This window comes from Mytilus edulis, chromosome 2, assembly GCF_963676685.1.
Source record: "Mytilus edulis chromosome 2, xbMytEdul2.2, whole genome shotgun sequence".
Lineage (NCBI taxonomy): Eukaryota > Metazoa > Mollusca > Bivalvia > Mytilida > Mytilidae > Mytilus > Mytilus edulis.
The window spans coordinates 45,915,483-45,935,847 of record NC_092345.1 but is presented as its reverse complement, the minus strand read 5'-3'; the positions used below and the strand labels follow the sequence as shown (position 1 = coordinate 45,935,847).

Sequence of the window (20,365 nt, the reverse complement as noted above, 5' to 3'; positions counted from 1 at the left end):
GGGGGGGCTCCAAATACATTTTAATGTTGTTTTTTTGGCTTCTTCATACTTTTACACTCCTAAATAAGCTATCATAAAATTTATTGTTTTGTATAAAATTGTGGACAAAATTGCTCTTTCAAAATTTCCATTTTGGAGCCTCCATGGGGGAAATCCACCGCAAATAGTTACAGTTGGCAGGTATGAATTGTATATATGTCTCTGTTGTTAGACAGTAATTGGTTGTTTTAATACACATGAAGAAAACTATAGTTTTGTGATTGGACAAGCACTGAAGACTTTTAAATCTAATAATGGGACTTTTATAGTTATGAGTACGTATATAACGTGTTTTTAAGGTATCAGCTAGACATATACAAGAACTGACCGAGTGCCTCACGTTGGGAAATTTCTGAAACAGTTAAATAATTGTGATCAATAGCCGATGTGCAAATTAAACTGAAATACTTGTGCAATCATTATATGTGAAGGGTCGATCTAGATTGACAACTTAGGGACGACATCAAAAGTTCAATGAAGGATAAAAAACTTAATTCAAATAGTTTTTTCACTCACCCCCTACCCCCCTATTAACTTAATTTGGGAAAAATTGATTGACCCATATGGATATATGTAAAAATCATTGTCGGATAACCAAATCTTGCAGCAGTTCAACCGGTTACCCCCCAACCCCGAACTATTTGAATTAAGTTTTTTATCTTACATTGATCTTTTGATGTCGTCCCTTAGTCGTGTAGTGGGAGTCGATAACCTTAAAATTAATACCTTCTTTTGTAAATTACTAAGATTCCGAAATGGGGGCCTCAAAACTGGTACCGTCTTTTGCGAATTTTGACGAAGAAATGGCTATAAGTCATTACAGAGACATAGCATTATATTTCTCTGGTCTCTGGCACTAGTTTGTGAAGAAGAAAACATACGTTATACCAGAGACATATATATATACACATGTCTCTGGTTATATACTGACAATATTGCTATTTATATTATGCGTCGCGTACGGTGTTGGTGTTAGTTTTGGTAACGTTATTTTGACGTTATTTTTCATGCCGATTGTATAAATAACGTCGTACTTTTTTTTTTCGTGCAGCTCAATCATACAGCATAATTTATATGAGCGGTTTGCTTGACTTGCTACGTATAGAACCGAAATGCAAAAGCGGCACATATTTTTTTTAAGTACAGTTAAATTAAAACGGAAAAATAATACTAGTATTCATTTAAATTAGTATCCCTTGGAGCAAAGATTTTTTCTCTTTCTTTTGATTGAAACAGGATATTTAAAAAAAAGTTTAAACCACTGTCTTTTCTGCTGTTTTTTCTTTCAGTTTAAACATATTTATTTATATTGGATTGGGAAACAAGTTATTACAACTTATATTAATCCGTTTCCACTTTGAGGGTGCGAGTGCTTCCTTGTAGCTTTAGCCTGCTCTTTTCGAAATCTAAAAGGGTGACTTTTATGCGCAAGAGATATTGCTCTCTCTTAACACGGGTCAGTCATTTATCGCCTCCTTCCGACGGACTATCATTGTATCACAAGACCATCATACTCGCAAATGGTGTCAAGGGCTTATTCTTTTATCCGCTTTTGATAATTTCCGAATAAAATTTTTATTAGTTGAGTCGTTTGTTTCATCGCCTGTATTAAATGTTAAAAGAATCAACAGTTGAAAGCAAATTCAAAATTAACCACAATAAAATTAATTTAATCAAATTTTCCAATTTCATAAACAAAAAGAAATTTAATCTCAACTATGGACAAGAAAACAGATGGGCGCAGATAATTTTAGCGAAAAACCAATAGGGGACATTTTAGCGCAGACATTAGAGCCCATTTTAGCGCAGAATTAATCCGTTCAGCTGTATTTTCGATAGCCCATTTTAGCGAAAACTTTCATAGTTAAATAATTATACTAAAACCACTAGCATTAATCTATGCTGGTTTAATATTAAAGTTGTATGTATGTATATGTTCACTTTGGTTCATCATGGAAATAAAAGTAATTCTATAGTTGTCACTCAGCTATTTACGTTTTTCTTGATACTATCATCAAATTGCAAACAACAACATATATAAAAATACAATGTATAGGCGAATGTGCACCACAATCTAGACAAGATAAAGAGAAAAATCAGTTCCTACTGCAACTTTATCAACAGTATTGTACTGATTGTGCATGGGTTTTCTCTTCTAGATCTCGCGCATGGGTCTTTGTTTTTTTTAATAAAAACTGTGCAAACAAAATAAATATTGAAACAAATATATAAAGAACAAGAATGTGTCCCAAGTACACGGATGCCCCACTCGCACTATCATTTTCTATGTTCAGTGGACCGTGAAATTGGGGTCAAAACATTAATTTGGAATTAAAATTAGAAAGATCATATCATAGGGAACAAGTGTACTAAGTTTCAAGTTGATTAGACTTCAACTTCTTAAAAAACTACCTTGACCAAAAACTTTAACCTGAAGCGAACGGACGGACGGACGAACGGAGGCACAGACCAGAAAACATAATGCCCCTCTACTATGGTAGGTGGGGCATAAAAATGCAAGGATGAACTTAAGGATGTTTCATTATTCCTTGTATGTACCCATCGAAATTGATAAAGAAGCATGCCAGCATTTTTTATCCTTGCATGTTCCTATGTCCCTAGAAACACACTATCAATTCTTTCTGATTTGAAAATGTGCAATATAAATTGATCCTTTTTCTATTATAATCGTTCGTTCTAAGACACCAGGTCCCATGCACTGAATAGAGAAAATTCAAACTAGTCACCAAACTGCCTCAAATAATAGATAAAAGGGGGAGAGAGGGTTTCAGAAACATTAAACCTGTTAAGAAAGTTTTGAATAAGCATTCAATGACATATTTGTCGCTGGACGTCAGATAAACAATGAATCAATATACAAAAAAATGCGCCAATTTGGGTTACGCATGTTTCAACCAATCTCATTATTATAATTAAATCATACTATTGGTAGAGAAATTGTCATTATTTATTTAATTTAAATAGTTTGAATGAATAAGAACAAATATATAAATGTACAAAATAGCTATTACAAACATTTCATTTTTTTATCGGCAAAAATAGTGAAATACAATGCGCCATTTCCGTATGTGCAAGGTAGCAATGGTCAAGAATAAAAAAAAACTTATTTGTCAGAATAGCTTTAAAATGAAAATGTGCGGGTGACGAATTTACACTTATAACTATTTTTTTTTTAAAGACTGGGTTAACTTAGTTTCGATTTTGTTTATTTTTTGCTCTTTTAATTATCTTATTCTATTTTAACTAAAATCAATAACGTACATCTACTACACGAATTTACCTAATTGTAGTTTCACAACACAAGTCAATACACACCACATTTCACAACTAAACGTAAATTCACATATGATTTAATCGACTAAATATAGAATAGATTACAAAAAGGAAGTATATAAACATACTCGTCTTACAGTTTTAACAGAGCGGAGTCCCAGAGAAAAAAATCAAAATGACGGAAATATCTAAATTGCCAGTAACCGAAGCAATGAGGCTGTGTAGGGATACCACTACTATAGAAACCATTATAGAACTGACTAAACATTCTCATCCTCAGGTCAGACAGAGAGCTCTTAAAGTAAGTTCATTAATATACAACTTGGTTAGCTTTTTTATTTATTTAAAATTGAATGCTCAGTTTTTGTAATTTTTCTAATGAAAATATAATAGATCTCTGATTTCGTTATTTTACGTTATACTCATATGTATAGTATAGCGCAGTATAAAGAAATCAGAGATCTATAATATTTTAATAAGATTGTGTAATTTTACTTTTTTTTAAAAGCATTGAGGCCATAAACAAAAATTTACGTTTTTTTGCCCTAACCTTTCCTACCCAGAAAATAGCTGCCTATACTCAAAATCTGTATTGACCTGGTGAGAAAAGTTTTTTTTTTTTTTTAATCAGATAGACATGAAAACTTAAACACATCCTGACACTTCAATTTCTTTTTGATGAAAAAAAAGAAATGCCTACCTACCTACCCACTGTTTCTACTGTTGTGTGAAGGGTTTCGGTAAACCAACATATTTTGAAGTGTGGCGTGGCCGAAGCATATTAAGTATATGCAGTACTTCTAAAAATGTGCGATCAATAATGGCAACGTTTTTACAACATGCATATAAAATTACTTGTAACGTTTTCAAAGAGCACATGCTGTCATGAAAGTTACATTTTATTGTGAAATAATATCTGGAATGCCAATCAAAAGAACAAATTATTATAAACCATACAAGTAATGTAATTATTAGCAAAGCATACACAGTCTTAGACAACTTTGATTAACATATTTGGATTTTCAATCATTATTTGAAATTTTAATTTGATATGCGATATTTTGTAAAATAGTATGTATAGAAACTTATACATTCAGACAAGGCTTTGTAAAGTTAGACTATACAAATCTATGATTCAAATTAATAGTGTGCTTTAAAACAGAACACATGCAATTTGGAGTAAATAAAATATAGAATTAAACCTCTAATGACATCAAAATAGCAGAACAAAAACCGCTATTTGATCAACAACATACATGGGTATTATTAGTCAATTAATGCATATGTTTCAAAAATATTTTTTAGGGGGAATTCCGTATGAGACTGTCTCCAGTCAAGAATGATCTTTTGCCTGTATAATGTAATCATCATTAGAGTATCTTGTTTAAAAATCTGTCCCATTAATCCCCGATTGCCACACAAAATGGCCAACATGGCTATAAATGGAACATAGGGGTAAAATACAGTGTTTGGCTCAATCTAATGCATTAATTAAGAAATAATTCATGGAAGCCATAGATTTGTTGGAAATTTACACATGGCCTGGGCCGTGATATTCGAATTTTATCCTGAGCGTTAGCGAGGGATAAAATTAACGAATATCACGGCCCAGGCCATGTGTAAATTTACAACAAATCTATGGCTTCCATGAATTATTTCGATTCTAATAGGACAAATAAGTTCATTCAAATACTGAAGCGAGAGTGGGTATGCCGTGTGTGAAACTGTTCTTTTTCACTCCTTGTTAGATAAAGCTCAAATATTCTCATAAATATTTAGCTTGCATTGATTATTTCGTTAATAACCGCTGGAAAAAATATGTTTAATTCTCAAACCCAATATTTCCGATTTTTAATTTACATATTTTCTCGTAAGCTACCGTCAAATCCAAAATTGACATTTCGTAACGAAGGAGCTGCCATGTTGACTCGCTGAAATCAAATGCAATAGAATAGAAAACAAAACAAAACCTACCTCAGAATTCCATTTAAATACAATATTATACGAACTTCGATGGTTACAAAAAAGATTATATTTTTGTGACATTGACTAAATATTGTTTTTATACTGCAACTTAAATTAGTATATTAATAGCTTTTAAAATCGTAACATAAATATCAAGCTTATTTTCATCCCTTAATGAACCCCTGATTGTAGAGAAAGTGTTCCATGATGAAATTGACATTGCACAATATAGCTGTGTTACTATATTTATGAAATAAACAAAACTAGTTGCATTATATTAATTCTTTTTATTATGCATCCGAATAAGAATAAAAGTTCTTTTGTCTTTTGTTTTATAACAATTTCTAATACAATAAAATTGGCAAAGCGTTTGCAAAGTAGGTTCAAATACATGTGGATTTACGTGGGAGGTATATTGTAACATCCATTATTATGTATATCTCCGAGTCTGCGCTGAGTATAGATATAACGAGAATTTTCACTCAGTGTTGTTTACAAAGCGAAAGAAGCACGTCATATTAGAATATCAAATCTGACATGGGGGTTAAAAATTTCATCAGGTTAAGATCTATCAGCCCTGACATTTTCAGACGATCGGACAACCCTTTGAGAACTCTATGGCTGTTCTACACGGGGATTTTCTGTTCCTGTCCAAAATACCTTCATTTCAATTGCAAACTGCAGTCTAAATTTCTGTCCTTTATCCAGGTCAATCCACTGTAGAAATGATCCATACGAATTATAACCAAATGTTCGTTTTAAAAATGCATGACATATTTGCGACTGAAAGCAAAAAAACAGCAATCAGTCAATAAAAAACTCTACTCCATATGTTTCACTTTACTGTTTTGAATCTAGATTTTCTAAAAATGTGATTGTATATTTTGTTCTATTGATAAAACAATTTGTCTTTTTGTCATTCTGAGAAAATAATCATAAATTCAATGTTGGTATTTGAAATACAGAGTGAGTACGTACTTAACGTAGTTTCACTAAAAAGAACATATCATAAGGCATATTCTGATCTGGTTTTTGGAGAATGAATTAGTTATTTTCTTTGCAAGATATTGGGTTTTTGTCAACTTTTGCCATATACATCTCAATGATATCCTCCTTCTACAAATTGTCTGAAACACAACAGGCAATTTGTGGAATTTTGTTTCAAAATTTCAGCCATTTTACAAAATGACTAGGTGTTTTTAGTCATTTTGTATAATGCCTGTCAAGGTTAGGCACTTTCTAAATTGCCTGAAAATTCAGTCATTTTACAAAATGCCTAAATTTAGAAAATTCCTGTAACATATATAGATATTCACGTAACTTATTAAGACTCGGACTATCTTATAGAGCTAGATACTTGTATATTTTGTAAAACATTATATGTATCATTTCTATCACAGGAAATGTGTCCATGTCGAGTAAAAAAGGATCATGACGACTTCTGGAAACGTGTCCTAGAAATGGTCGACGATGAGGCTGTAAACGTCAGACAACAGGTCTTACACACTCTGTGTGATGGCTCGCCCGCTCACTTAGAGTTCGATGTTGCTGAAGCTTTGGATGGATTTAACAGAGATTCAGACTCAAAGATCAGAAGGACGGCTCATAAGTGTCTTACAACATATAACCGGACTGGGAAGTGGAATATACTTTGACCTTATCTTAAACTATGTTTTAAACTTAATGGCTGAATCGCCAAATGAGTGCCATTCTGAAGTTTCACACAAGAGTCTTGGACGGATTCGGACAAGAAGTAACGACATCGTGTGGGAGAAGGAAAAATGAATGTTAAACATTCAGACAATCATAACAATCAATAATAAAATGACAAAAACTACATAATGTTATACTCACTGATTATAATGTATTCTTAATATCTTACAGGTATTATTCATTTGAAATAAAAATCACACTGAAGAAAAAATATATGAATAATGCTTTCCTGATAGACACGGATTTTCCAAAAAGTTTCACTTACGCAAGTCAATTGAAAAAGTCTATAAAAAGAAAAGCAAATCGTCAAAATAGCAGTCAAAATGTAATTGCTTTTTATCAGTAAAAAATTTTTTTTTTTTAAGTGTGCTCCTTTGTTGTCGGAGTCAATCACACAAAAGGAAAGTTTCATGGTATTTAGCTAGTAATTTCCAAATAATGTAAACATGCAGCCCTTCACACAAACATAAATATCTCTAAAAATTGCGATGAAGTACATTTCTATCAGAAAAGAGTGGGCAAGGTCCTTAAATTTTTATACGATCAAATGATCAAGGTACGAAGACTTTTTATTTTCAGACAATAACTTGAGTATATATATAAGTGTATGGATCTCTGCAAAATTGCACCACCTCAAAGATTTATTTTTCTGGTATATATATGTTGTGTACAAGTTATCATTTTGTACAAATTATAATTTGTACAAAAATATTGTACAAATTATAATTTGTATTTTGACTTTGTACAAATTATAATTTGTACAAAACGTGCCTGTACAAATTACAATTTGTACAAAATTTTACCTAAATTCACTTATAACTTGTACAACAGTTTTAAATATGAATTTTGGTGAAAAATGCATTGATTCACACGATAGAATTGTAATTAACTGACCACACACTAAACCTTATTAACAAAATACACTATTTTTACACAACTACAAACGGCAGATTGATCTTCGAATTTTTTTAGAGAAAAAAAAAAAGTGACAAATAGGATTTTTTTTTCAAAATTTTTAATTCATAAAATACCTTTTTAGCTCACCTGGCCTAAAAGGCCATGTGAGCTTTTCTCATCACTTGGCGTCCGTCGTCGTCGTCGACGTCGTCGTCGTCGTTAACAATTTTTCAAACATCTTCTCCTCTGAAACTACTGAATGGATTTGAATGAAACTTAACATGATTGTTCCTTAGTATATCCTGCACAAAATGTGCGCTTCGATTTTTGATCCGTCAAAAAACATGGCCGCCGTTACTTAAAATAGAACATAGGGGTCAAATGCAGTTTTTGGCTTATATCTCAAAAACGAAAGCATTTAGAGCAAATCTGACATGGGGTAAAAATGTTCATTAGGTCAAGATCTATCAGCCCTGAAATTTTCAGATGAATCAAACAAACCATTGTTGGGTTGCTGCCACTTAATTGGTAATTTTAAGGAAATTTTGCAGTTTTTGGTCATTATCTTGAATATTATTATAGATAAAGATAAACTGTAAACAGCAAAAAAGATCAGCAAAGTAAGATCTACAAATAAGTTAATATGACCAAAATTGTCAATTGACCCCTTAAGGGGTTATTGTCCTTTAATGACAATTTTTCACAATTTGTTCATCATATTTGCTAACTTTAAAAAATCTTCTCCTCTGAAACTACTGAATGGATTTGGTTAAAACTTAGCATGGTTGTTTCTTAGATTATCCTGCACAAAGTGTGTGCTTTGATTTTTGATCCGTCAAAAAACATGGCCGCCGTTACTTAAAATAGAACATAGGGGTCAAATGCAGTTTTTGGCTTATATCTCAAAAACGAAAGCATTAAGAGCAAATCTGACATGGAGTAAAAATGTTCATTAGATCAATATCTATCAGCCCTGAAAATTTCAGATGAATCAAACATCCAATTGTTGGGTTGCTGCCACTTAATTGGTAATTTTAAGGAAATTTTGCAGTTTTTGGTCATTATCTTGAATATTATTATAGATAAAGATAAACTGTAAACAGCAAAAAAGATCAGCAAAGTAAGATCTACAAATAAGTTAATATGACCAAAATTGTCAATTGACCCCTTAAGGGGTTATTGTCCTTTAATGACAATTTTTCACAATTTGTTCATCATATTTGCTAACTTTAAAAAATCTTCTACTCTGAAACTACTGAATGGATTTGGTTAAAACTTAGCATGGTTGTTCCTTAGATTATCCTGCACAAAGTGTGTGCTTTGATTTTTGATCCGTCAAAAAACATGGCCGCCGTTACTTAAAATAGAACATAGGGGTCAAATGCAGTTTTTGGCTTATATCTCAAAAACGAAAGCATTAAGAGCAAATCTGACATGGAGTAAAAATGTTCATTAGGTCAATATCTATCAGCCCTGAAATTTTCAGATGAATCAAACATCCAATTGTTGGGTTGCTGCCACTTAATTGGTAATTTTAAGGAAATTTTGCAGTTTTTGGTCATTATCTTGAATATTATTATAGATAAAGATAAACTGTAAACAGCAAATATGATCAGCAAAGTAAGATCTACAAATAAGTCAATTTGACCAAAATTGTCAATTGACCTCTTTAGGAGTTATTGCCCTTTAAAGACTTTTTTCACAATTTGTTCATCATGTTGACTTACTTTAAAAAATCTTCTCTTATGAAACTGCTGTATCAATTTCAGCCAAACTTAGGCTAAATGAGTTTCAGAGTTTCAGAGTTTCAGAGTATCTAGTATAAATTTTATATTTCATTTCCTTGTATGTCAAGAAACATAGCTCCTATGGCTAAAATAGAACATAGGAGAAAATGATTTTTTTTTGCTTTTGAAGAAAATAGGACGATTCAAAGAACATTTAAATAAATTGAAAAGCTCAAATAATCATTGATGAGAGATTAAACCAAAAAAATTCAGGTGAGCGATTCAGGCTCTTGAGAGCCTCTTGTTTTTAAAACAAATAGTACTGCTTGATAAGTTCTTATCGTTATTTTGAGGAACTTTTTTTATTCAGAAACTTTGCAAAAACGATTATATTTGTAAAATTTGATATTTTGTATCATGAAAAGATTGTGTACAGCATTTTGATGATCATGAAAAGGATCTCAAAAGATTTGTTGCCACTTATTCGTTATTTCAAGAAGTCCATGAAAACAATCAAATCTTTCTTTAAACGAGTGATAATTTATGATAATTTATATTTGTAATTGGTACTTCAAAAGATTGGATTTACATGACTTATTCCGCTTCACTTTTGTTTGTGAAAAGATTGATGGTTCAATATTAATGCTATTGGGTCTGATGATTTTATAATACTACACCAACTAGTTTTCTTATAAAATAAAAGTCTGTCTGTCTATTCTACATAAGTTTTATGTTGTTTTTAAAGTTTAGATTGTCTCAACTGATTTCCGTTAAGTTTTATGCACAGTCATAGATATTTATAAAACAAAGATTCTTGTTGAAAAAAAAACAGTGATAAAAAAAACCGGCAGAAAAACAACTGACATATTCCTGACCAAATGGGGTGTTTAATCTCGCTTCCTTTCTGGGAGTCTAATTGAAGCAGTGAAATACACATGTTTATTCACAGCAACGGTTCCTGAGCTTAGGAAGCAGTTAAAATGCCTGTAAAACAGGTCGTCATCGATTTGAGAGTCAAAAGATGATTTGCAATACCTGATTCCATAAATCACTAGATCACCTGCTCAAACGAATGATAAAGAACTACTTTTGAATTTTGTAACTTAGGTGTACTGTGTGGTCATTTAATAGCAATTCAATAATGTGTATCAATGCTTTTGTCACCAAAATCCATATGATAAATTATTGTACAAGTTATAAGTGGTTTTTTGTCCATTTGTGTACAAATTGTAATTTGTACAAGCACTTTTTGTACAAATTACAATTTGTTACAATTTGTACAAAGTCAAAATACAAATTATAATTTGTACAATATTTTTGTACAAATTATAATTTGTACAAAATGATAACTTGTACACAACTTTTGTCGAAGATCGCTTAGAAATTGTACCAAAATAAATCATACTTCATAAGTAAGGTCGGGATTGAATGTGATCATTACCGTTTAATAATTAGGAGCAAAAGAGACCAAGAAATCATGGATCGCTGAAATTTTACCACAAGGTTCCATACCAAAAAATTGTTCTAAAAGGTCCAAAATTATACTTTGATTTATTTTGAAAAAAACAAGTTATTGGAGGTCTTTGATGTCAAATCAAAACTATCATCAGAATTTTTTTGTTATTTTAATTGGGCCAAATTTTCAACAAGGTCCAAATCGGGGCCCAAAATGTAACTTCAACTGTTGAATGGAAACGGGGAGTATGTCAAAGAGACAACATCCTGCCCATAGAACAGAAAACAGCCCATGTTCACCTATGCTGTTTCAACACAACGAGAAAATCCCGCATCGGGGGCGGGCTTAAGTTGACACCTAACAAAAATGTGTACTCGTTCAAAAGAATAGGACATCACACTAAATTCCGAACCATATAGCTATATAGATCAAAGATGAACAAAAGTAATATAAAAAAAAACTACAAGACTAGCAATACCATAGGCCTGAATTTGTACAGGCGCAAACATGCGGCGAGCCGGGTTAAACATTATTTTTTTTAATATATATTTCAACCCTTGGAGTCCCATTTACTTCTAACCAATGTAGAATATACTAACACAGAACAATACTCATGTAGAATATACTAACACAGAACAATACTCATGTAGAATATACTAACACAGAACAATATTCATGTAGAATATACTAACACAGAACAATACTCATGTAGAATATACTAACACAGAACAATACTCATGTAGAATATACTAACACAGAACAATACTCATGTAGAATATACTAACACAGAACAATACTCATGTAGAATATACTAACACAGAACAATATTCAAAGTCCGAGTCCGATGTTAGAAGAGGTAACAGAAAAAACTAAGAAAAATTACTAAATAAATTTACAAAGTACTATACTAGCAGCTGCAGACCTCAATTTAACTGATTGAAAGATTATACCGGTATGTCTTCATCATATCCCTCCCGTTAGGGGACCTTGTTAAGTATCATCATGATCATCATAAAATATATGAGAAAAACCTAACCCTTATTATGCCAACAATTGGTGTGATTATTTCTGACGCAAAGACCCTATGAGTGAATCAATATTAATTACAAAAAATCGAACATATTAAATGACCTCAGGCAGGGCCGTAACTAGCCTCTTTTAATAGTGAGGCAAACTATATTTTCGCCGAGAAGTAATCGAGGCGAAAAAAATTTGACGAGGGGTTTGGGTGCCGCTCAAGGCCCCCAGAAGCTCTTAGAAAATTAACGCAAAATCGTGCATTCTGCGCATATCCCGACTCTTTCTTACATTGAAACGCAATTGATTTTTAGCTAATTTTCGGCAATATTCTGGTCTTAAAGCAAAAACATAGATTCATTGTAATTTAAGACTTTCAGGTTTTATAGGGACAACATTAAAAAACCGATATGTAGGTAAAGCAAAAATCGTAAATCTCGTAATTATTAAACTGAATTTGCCGTCTGTCTGTCTGTTCTTATCTTGTATTGTGCTAAGACTTTGTTGATTTTTCTATAATTAGATTTAAATATATTGACAGTGTAGTATTATGCTTTAAGTACTAGTACTGATTAATTCAACAATGGGGATCCGACCTGATCTTACCTTGTTTTACGGTATTAATGATTTATTCTTTTGTTGTTGTTGTTGAAGACCCTCCAGCTACTATCAAGATGAAGAACATGAATAAAAACTTTGACCATTGATCATTTGTATTTTTTCGATGCATTGGCTTTGTATGCGATTAGCCTGTCCCGTGCACGTTTACCCCATATTCCTATATGTTCTGTTAAAGGGTCTGAACACGACTTAATGCAAGTTTAATCCTTCAATGTAAAAGGTCATAATTATGGCAATACATTATTTTTTTTTTCAAATTATTTAATACCAGGAAATTGGCGACCTTACTTTAATTAAAACCATGTCAGCTATATAGAGAATAATACATGGCAAAATCCGTATCATATGTCGTATCATCCCGAGACATCAATATCAGCCCAATATATTTCAACAGAAGAGTATTATATTATATGAACTGTTTTCTGATCCATAGCACTGGGTTCTACTTTTGTCTTGTTTCAAAGGCCTTAAACAGAACTGCTCAATTACTTATCCGAAGCACCTAGGTTACCTTACAATTTGCGTGCTGTTGTTTTTTAAAAAATATTTTGTTTTTTATTGTGACGTCACATACAATATGAAAACTCGACGTTCGTGACGTCACATACCAAACAATGACGTCATTCAAAAAATTTACCTATTTTGAGGAAAAATTTTCTAAAAGCAAAAAAAAAACAAAACCAAAACTGACTTTATGTAAAAAAAAAAAAAAAAGTAGGGGTGTGATAAAGGATATGCGATAAAGGGTAGGGGTGTGATAAAGGATATGCGATAAAGGGTAGGGGTGTGATAAAGGGTATGCGATAAAGGGTGCGCATCAAAGTTGCGGGATATGGATTAAACAGCAGGCTATTTATCACATAAGCAAAACTACTGTATTTACTACTAAACATATGATAAATAGATTTATCTACCAAAAACAGTTTTGTAATCTTTGATATCAAGTTCAATTCTCCATGCAGAAACGACAATTTTTTTCTGTGTCCAGTAGCATCGTATATTCCTAAAATGTTTTCTGGAACAGTGTCTCGACATCGGTGGACATGCATCATTGCAAAGCCTCGCGTTTACAAATGAAAATCAACACTCAGACTATAGTCATAAAGTAGGACAATAAATGAACAAAAGACAAAACCGGGACACAGAAGTACAAACAATAGACCATCAACTCTGAAAACTAAAAGTAAAAGTAAAATAGAATATGGATCACGAAAAACATGCAGTGGCGACCCCAGAGAGTGAAAAGAACTTGCTTCTTGCTAGACACTATCCGTGAAAACAATTTGATATGGAGACAATCTTTTGTTTCATTTTATTTTTATTTTTGAAATTTCTAACATGAGGCATTTGCCTCATTTGCCTCAATGTAGTTACGGCCCTGACCTGACAACTCCTGTCTACAAGTTTTGTTAGCCTTTGAGGTAAATGATGCCATGTTTGTGATTTGAATGGAATATTAAGCTCCCCCCTTTAAATATATATATATATATATATATATATAGGCTTTCTTAGTCTCAGTAGAACAACCTTATGCAGCTTTTAGCGAGGGAAATGAGGAGCCAATATTTTCTATCTTGAGGATGCCAATATCCTAAACGTGACATGTTTGACTATATCATAGTGTATTGGAATACGTACCAAATCCGCCACTGCTTGAAACTGCAAAATTTGTACTTTTCCTATGACTGACATAAAAAAAAAAACGATTGCGAAATTTAATATAAAGTTTTTCACAAAATATCCTAACGGAGTAAATCTTGGAACAGTATAGCAAAAAGTCAAATCACAAAAACTGAATTCCGAAGAAAATTCAGAAAGGAAAGTCCCTAATCAAATGGCAAAATCAAAAGCTCAAACACATCAAACTAATGCATGGTTAACAACTGGCATATTCCTGACTGCCTGAGTAAATTGTATGATCCACCGATATGGTTCCTTTTTTTCAAACGTGTGTTATCTTATAAACTACGATTTGAAAGAGACGAATAGTTTGATTAAACCTCCGGAAAGATAACATGTTTTCCCTAAACTGGTTTTGATTTGTGTTTTCCTGATAAAAATTCAGCATTTTGTATTACCCATTACTTCCTGTCATAAGATTAATTAAGACGACGATGGCAAGTCAATCGACAGGAATTCAGCAGCTTCTACAAGCTGAAAAGAAGGCTGCAGAGAAAGTATCTGAAGCCAGAAAACGTAAGATATATCAGGGGTTGTTGTTTGATTCCGTAAAAACACCTGTCAAAGTGTCATTCCAGTATTTTGTCGATGGAAGTGTGTGACATTCATGACTGAAAGTGTAGAGAAAATATACGGACATAGAATTAAAATAAATCAATGAATAAAGTTTAACTTAATGGACAGCATACTTCGAATGCAATGAATGAAATCTAAATGTTTGAAGTCAGTTTACAATCACTATAATGTATTGTATAAAACTAAAAAAAATCCTGGAAACCTGTCATTTTTTTTATGATTTCATACATGTATTCAGTTTCAAGCCTAGATAATGTAAGTTTCCAGGGTACCCAAGTTTCCAGTCCATTTTGGGGATTCTGTGTATGAATCCATTTTCTGAATTGGTTCTCCTCAGAATCCCTTGTAAAGCATATAAACTCTATTGTAATAACTTCTCCTCAAACTGACCACTTGATTCACCATTCCTGTTTTTATTTTAAATATATTCTATAGTATACTTTACAATACATTGACAAAACAGTTATTTTTTTCGCCAAATTGCATTTACTAGCTTTGTATTATTTGCATTGATGACGTACAAAATAAAGTCCAAATGATTATGATGTCTTGGAAGGCTATTATACATTTTAATTTAATATTTTTTGTGACGCCTTGCTACATGGCTATTTTAAAAAAAAAATCTGTGACACCTTACTTTGAGATTATCTTAAATTTTTTCTTTGACACCATCCTACAGTCAGGTGTAGTCGACACAGAAAAAAAAATTGAAAAGCCTTCCAAGACATAATTATTTTGACTATTGATGAAGATGCACATTGTTAAATAAAAAATAATGTAAAATATTTTAGCTAGCAGTGTAATACCAGCTGACTAAAAATGTTAGCCAGATGCCTGGTACTTTGATTATGTTTTGAATTACCTCTCCTTCAATTTTAGGCAAAGCAAAAAGATTGAAGCAAGCTAAAGAAGAGGCCCAGGCAGAGATCGATGGGTACAGAAAACAGAGGGATGACCAGTACAAGAAATATGAAAAATCTGTAAGTCATCTTATATTTTAATAAGAAAAAAATATGACTCAAATTCAATTCTTTTGTCCAGATTCAAACAATTCCTTGTTTTAAGATGTTATAAATATTTTGTCATCATTTGAAATAATCCAAATGAACAAAATCTCTATAAAGTTTAGCATTCTCAATTTTGGATACATTTTTAAATGGAATAGCTCTTAGACCTTTGGTTTTCCCATTTGAATGATTTTACACTAGTAATTTTTGGGGCCTTTAAAGCTTGGTGTTTGGTGTGAGCCAAGACACCCTTTTGAAGGCCATACCTGGACCTATTATGGTTTACTTTATAAATTGTTACTTGGATGGAGAGCATTGGAACTCATACCACATCTTTCTATATCTACATAAAATCGCTGAAATTGATAAACCTGTAGTGTAGGTTTGTGTATCCTCTGTGGTCAGTTGAACCAGGTTGTCATATATTGAAACAAAATGACATACAGCACAATTTTCACCAAGCACTATTTGAATATGAGTAAGAGAGGCACAAGATACAAAAGGGATATTTAAACTCATCATTAGAAAATAAACTGACAATGCCATGGCTTAAAAAAAAGAAAAAGAGGCACAAAATACCAGAGGGACATTCAAACTCATCAGTAGAAAATAAACTGACAATGTTATGGCTATAAATAGAAAAAGACAAACAATAGCACACAAAAAAAAACATAGAAAACTAAAGACTGAACTCAAACCACATCAAAAACATGTTGTGATGATCTCAGGTGCTCTTGAAGGGTAAGGATGACTTCACCATGAGTATGTTGAGATATATATTAAAATGTTAAAAGTTCCAATTATTCATCACTCTATATTCTGATTATTATTCCTTCCTATGAAATCAATTTTAATTGATGTTAGTCTATAACACAAAATGAAGTGTTAAGATGTACAAATATGAAATAAGTAAAACGAAAACATTGAAATATATTTCTATTTTTTTCTTTCTTCATTTTTGTAGATTTTAGGTTCCCGAAGTGATATGGAATCACAGATAGACGTAGACACAAAGAGGAAGCTAAAAGAAGTGGAAGAAAATGTTAGAAAGAATAAAGACATTGCAATCAAAAAATTACTTGACTTTGTTATAGACATTGAACCAGAACTACACAAAAATTACATAGAATAATGAATTATAAGATTTATTGATACATTAATATATATGTTGTATACAAGAGAAATGTAGTATGGTTAGATTGTTGAAAAAAAAAGAAACATGTAGAATCATGACATGAAGATAAATGTTCAAACATTCCATTTTTCAGTTATACATGTAGCATGTTTTTTTCAAATATTTATAAACTAAAGTCAGAAATTTATTGTCACATAAGTCATGACGTGTTCAATAAATCATTAAATTTTCTTGTTTTGTTACATGTATAGACTATGAGAATTGATAACCATAAATAATATGCAGATTTATATTCAGGTTTTTCCTACGTTAAACATAGAAGATATCATTTTATACCTATTCAGAATTCTGTATTTACACAAGTATAAAATGTTTTGAAATACATGTAACCTTTAATTTTATTGTCAAATACTGATAAGTGAAATGTTTTTCATGCTAAATACAAAAATATGTGTTACTTGTCAATAACTGATATTTTATTTTTTTCTATGACAACAGTGGACAATTTACTAGTCTTTAGACAGATTCAAGATCCTGTCTACAAATATGTCTTAAGGTCGAGGAACAGTAAATGGGCTATGACACAGATTTTGTTAAAATTTTGTATTTATACTTAGCTTGTTGAACTATGATAGAAAATCGAAAAAAAATAACTATCTCTTCTATTATCATGATTATCTCAAATTTTACTGATTGAATTCTTTCAAAAAAGGTGAACATATGTATAGAAAGCACATAAAATCAGCAAAACCCCTCTTACATTTGTCTTTAAATGACCAAATCTCTAGTTCTACTCCAAAATAAATTGTCTTTTTCCATTATAAATGGTAGTGAGTTCTGTGATCACAGTATTTAATAAATATATAAATACTAATATGTATATCATGCTAGTCATCATTATAATTGGACGTTGCTTTGGGTGAAAATGCCATTTTCATTTTGAGGTTGAATTCAAGTCTCAAGTTTTTGTCAAAATATATAGAATACATGCTTAAAGATGTTTTAATGTTTCTTGACTATAATTATCCAAACACCTTTCTTTGATTATAATCATAGGTAAATTTAGTCAGGAGAATATTTAATATTAAATTGAGAATGGAAATGGGGAATGAGTCAAAAAAGATGACAAACCTACCAAAGAGTAAAAAGACAAACAGACGAAGGCCACCAATGGGTCTTCAACACAGCAAGAAAATCAAACATCAGGAGATAGAAAATAGACATCATACTCAACTCCAAAACATGTAAATGAACTACAATTAAAAAAATCATACAAGGCCAGAGGCTCCTTACTTTGGTCAGGTGTTAACAATGCAATGGGTTAAACATATATTTTTAGATCCCAAGTTCCCAACCCTCCCCATATACCTTTAACTAAGGTGGTTTAAACAAACACAGCAAAACGCACAATCCTATGTCAGGGTGTCCCCATCTTAAAATGGATAATTAAAAGAAAAGGCAATCCTAAAAAAAATATATAAGCAGGGGGTCAGGTGGTGGGGGCGGTAGCCCAACAGATGCTGAACAATGCTTCCTCAACAAATGTACAATGTAATGTTATTTGAATTAACATGTTTTTATACGACCGCAAAAATTGAAAAATTTTTGGTCGTATATTGGTATCACGTTGGCGTCGTCGTCTGCGGCGTCGTCGTCTGCGGCGTCGTCGTCTGCGGCGTCGTCGTCATCGTCCAAATACTTTTAGTTTTCGCACTCTAACTTTAGTAAAAGTGAATAGAAATCTATAAAATTTTAACACAAGGTTTATGACCACAAAAGGAAGGTTGCGATTGATTTTGGGAGTTTTGGTCCCAACGTTTTAGGAATAAGGGGCCAAAAAGGGCCCAAATAAGCATTTTCTTGGTTTTGGCACTATAACTTTAGTTTAAGTAAATAGAAATCTATGAAATTTTGACACAAGGTTGATGACCACAAAAGGAAGGTTTGGATTGATTTTGGGAGTTATGGTTCCAACAGTTTAGGAATTAGGGGCCCAAATAAGCATTATTCTTGGTTTTCCCACAATAACTTTAGTATGATCTAGTATAAGTAAGTAGAAATCAATGAAATTTAAACACCAGATTTATGACCACAAAAGGAAGGTTGGGATTGCTTTTGGGAGTTGAGGTCCCAACAGTTTAGGAATTGGGGGGGGGGGGGGGGCCCAAATAAGCTTATTCTTGGTTTTCGCACCATAACTTTAGTATAAGTAAATAGAAATCTATGAAATTTAAACACAAGGTTTATGACCATAAAAGGAAGGTTGGGTTTGATTTTGGGAGTTTTGGTCCTAACAGTTTAGGAATAAGGGGCTCAAAGGGTCCAAAATTGAACTTTGTTTGATTTCATCAAAAATTGAATAATTGGGATTCTTTGATATGCCGAATCTAACTGTGTATGTAGATTCTTAATTTTTGGTCCCATTTTCAAATTGGTCTACATTAAGGTCTAAAGGGTCCAAAATTAAACTTAGTTTGATTTTAACAAAAAATGAATCCTTGGGGTTCTTTGATATGCTGAATCTAAAAATGTACTTAGATTTTTGATTATTGGCCCAGTTTTCAAGTTGGTCCAAAGCAGGTCCAAAATTAAACTTTGATTTCATCAAAAATTGAATAATTGGGGTTCTTTGATATGCCAAATCTAACTGTGTATGTAGATTCTTAAATTTTGGTCCCATTTTCAAATTGGTCTACATTAAGGTCCAAAGGGTCCAAAATTAAACTGTTTACAAAAATTGAATCCTTGGGGTTCTTTGGTATGCTGAATCTTAAAATGTACTTAGATTTTTTATTATTGGCCCAGTTTTCAAGTTGGTTCAAATCAGGATCCAAAATTATTATATTAAGTATTGTGCAATAGCAAGAAATTTTCAATTGCACAGTATTGCGCAATAGCAAGAAATATCTAATTGCACAATATTGTGCAATAGCAAGAAATTTTTAATTGGAGTTATCTTTCTTTGTCCAGAATAGTAGTTGAATCAACTTAAATCATTGTTTTATACAATGTATATTAACTTTTACTACCAACTGATAAATTAAAACAATCTTTATCATTCAGTGATAACAAGCACTTTATTTTACATTTTAATATTTTATGATGTATTTAAATGAGTAGTTATTGTTGCAAACTCCATTATAAATTTAAATTGAGATTAGTTTTGGAAAAAGGGAAAGGGGAATGTGAAAAAAAAGGGGGGGGGGGTATATTTTTCTCATTACAGATTTCATAAATA

General features: G+C 31.9%; 2 protein-coding genes across 2 annotated transcripts; both read left to right on the top strand.

Annotated features, from left to right (window-relative positions):
- Window positions 1-3,404: 3,404 nt before the first annotated feature.
- LOC139512260 (uncharacterized) lies at window positions 3,405-7,161 on the top strand. Its single transcript, XM_071299757.1, has 2 exons — window positions 3,405-3,634; window positions 6,699-7,161. Exons 1-2 carry the CDS (start codon window positions 3,509-3,511, stop codon window positions 6,951-6,953), a joined length of 381 nt encoding a protein of 126 aa, XP_071155858.1. The 5' UTR covers window positions 3,405-3,508; the 3' UTR covers window positions 6,954-7,161.
- Window positions 7,162-14,774: 7,613 nt separating this feature from the next.
- LOC139512255 (V-type proton ATPase subunit G 1-like) lies at window positions 14,775-18,001 on the top strand. The gene is made up of 3 exons (XM_071299753.1): window positions 14,775-14,925; window positions 15,865-15,965; window positions 16,957-18,001. The coding sequence occupies exons 1-3, from the start codon at window positions 14,844-14,846 to the stop codon at window positions 17,122-17,124; spliced, it is 351 nt and encodes a 116-aa protein (XP_071155854.1). The 5' UTR covers window positions 14,775-14,843; the 3' UTR covers window positions 17,125-18,001.
- Window positions 18,002-20,365: the final 2,364 nt, after the last annotated feature.

Coding starts and splice junctions, on each gene's coding strand:
- LOC139512260 (XM_071299757.1), top strand. CDS start 3,509: ATGACGGAAATATCTAAATTGCCAGTAACCGAAGCAATGAGGCTGTGT. Junction 3,635..6,698: donor TCAGACAGAGAGCTCTTAAA/GTAAGTTCATTA, acceptor TTTCTATCACAG/GAAATGTGTCCATGTCGAGT.
- LOC139512255 (XM_071299753.1), top strand. CDS start 14,844: ATGGCAAGTCAATCGACAGGAATTCAGCAGCTTCTACAAGCTGAAAAG. Junction 14,926..15,864: donor AGTATCTGAAGCCAGAAAAC/GTAAGATATATC, acceptor CTTCAATTTTAG/GCAAAGCAAAAAGATTGAAG. Junction 15,966..16,956: donor ACAAGAAATATGAAAAATCT/GTAAGTCATCTT, acceptor TCATTTTTGTAG/ATTTTAGGTTCCCGAAGTGA.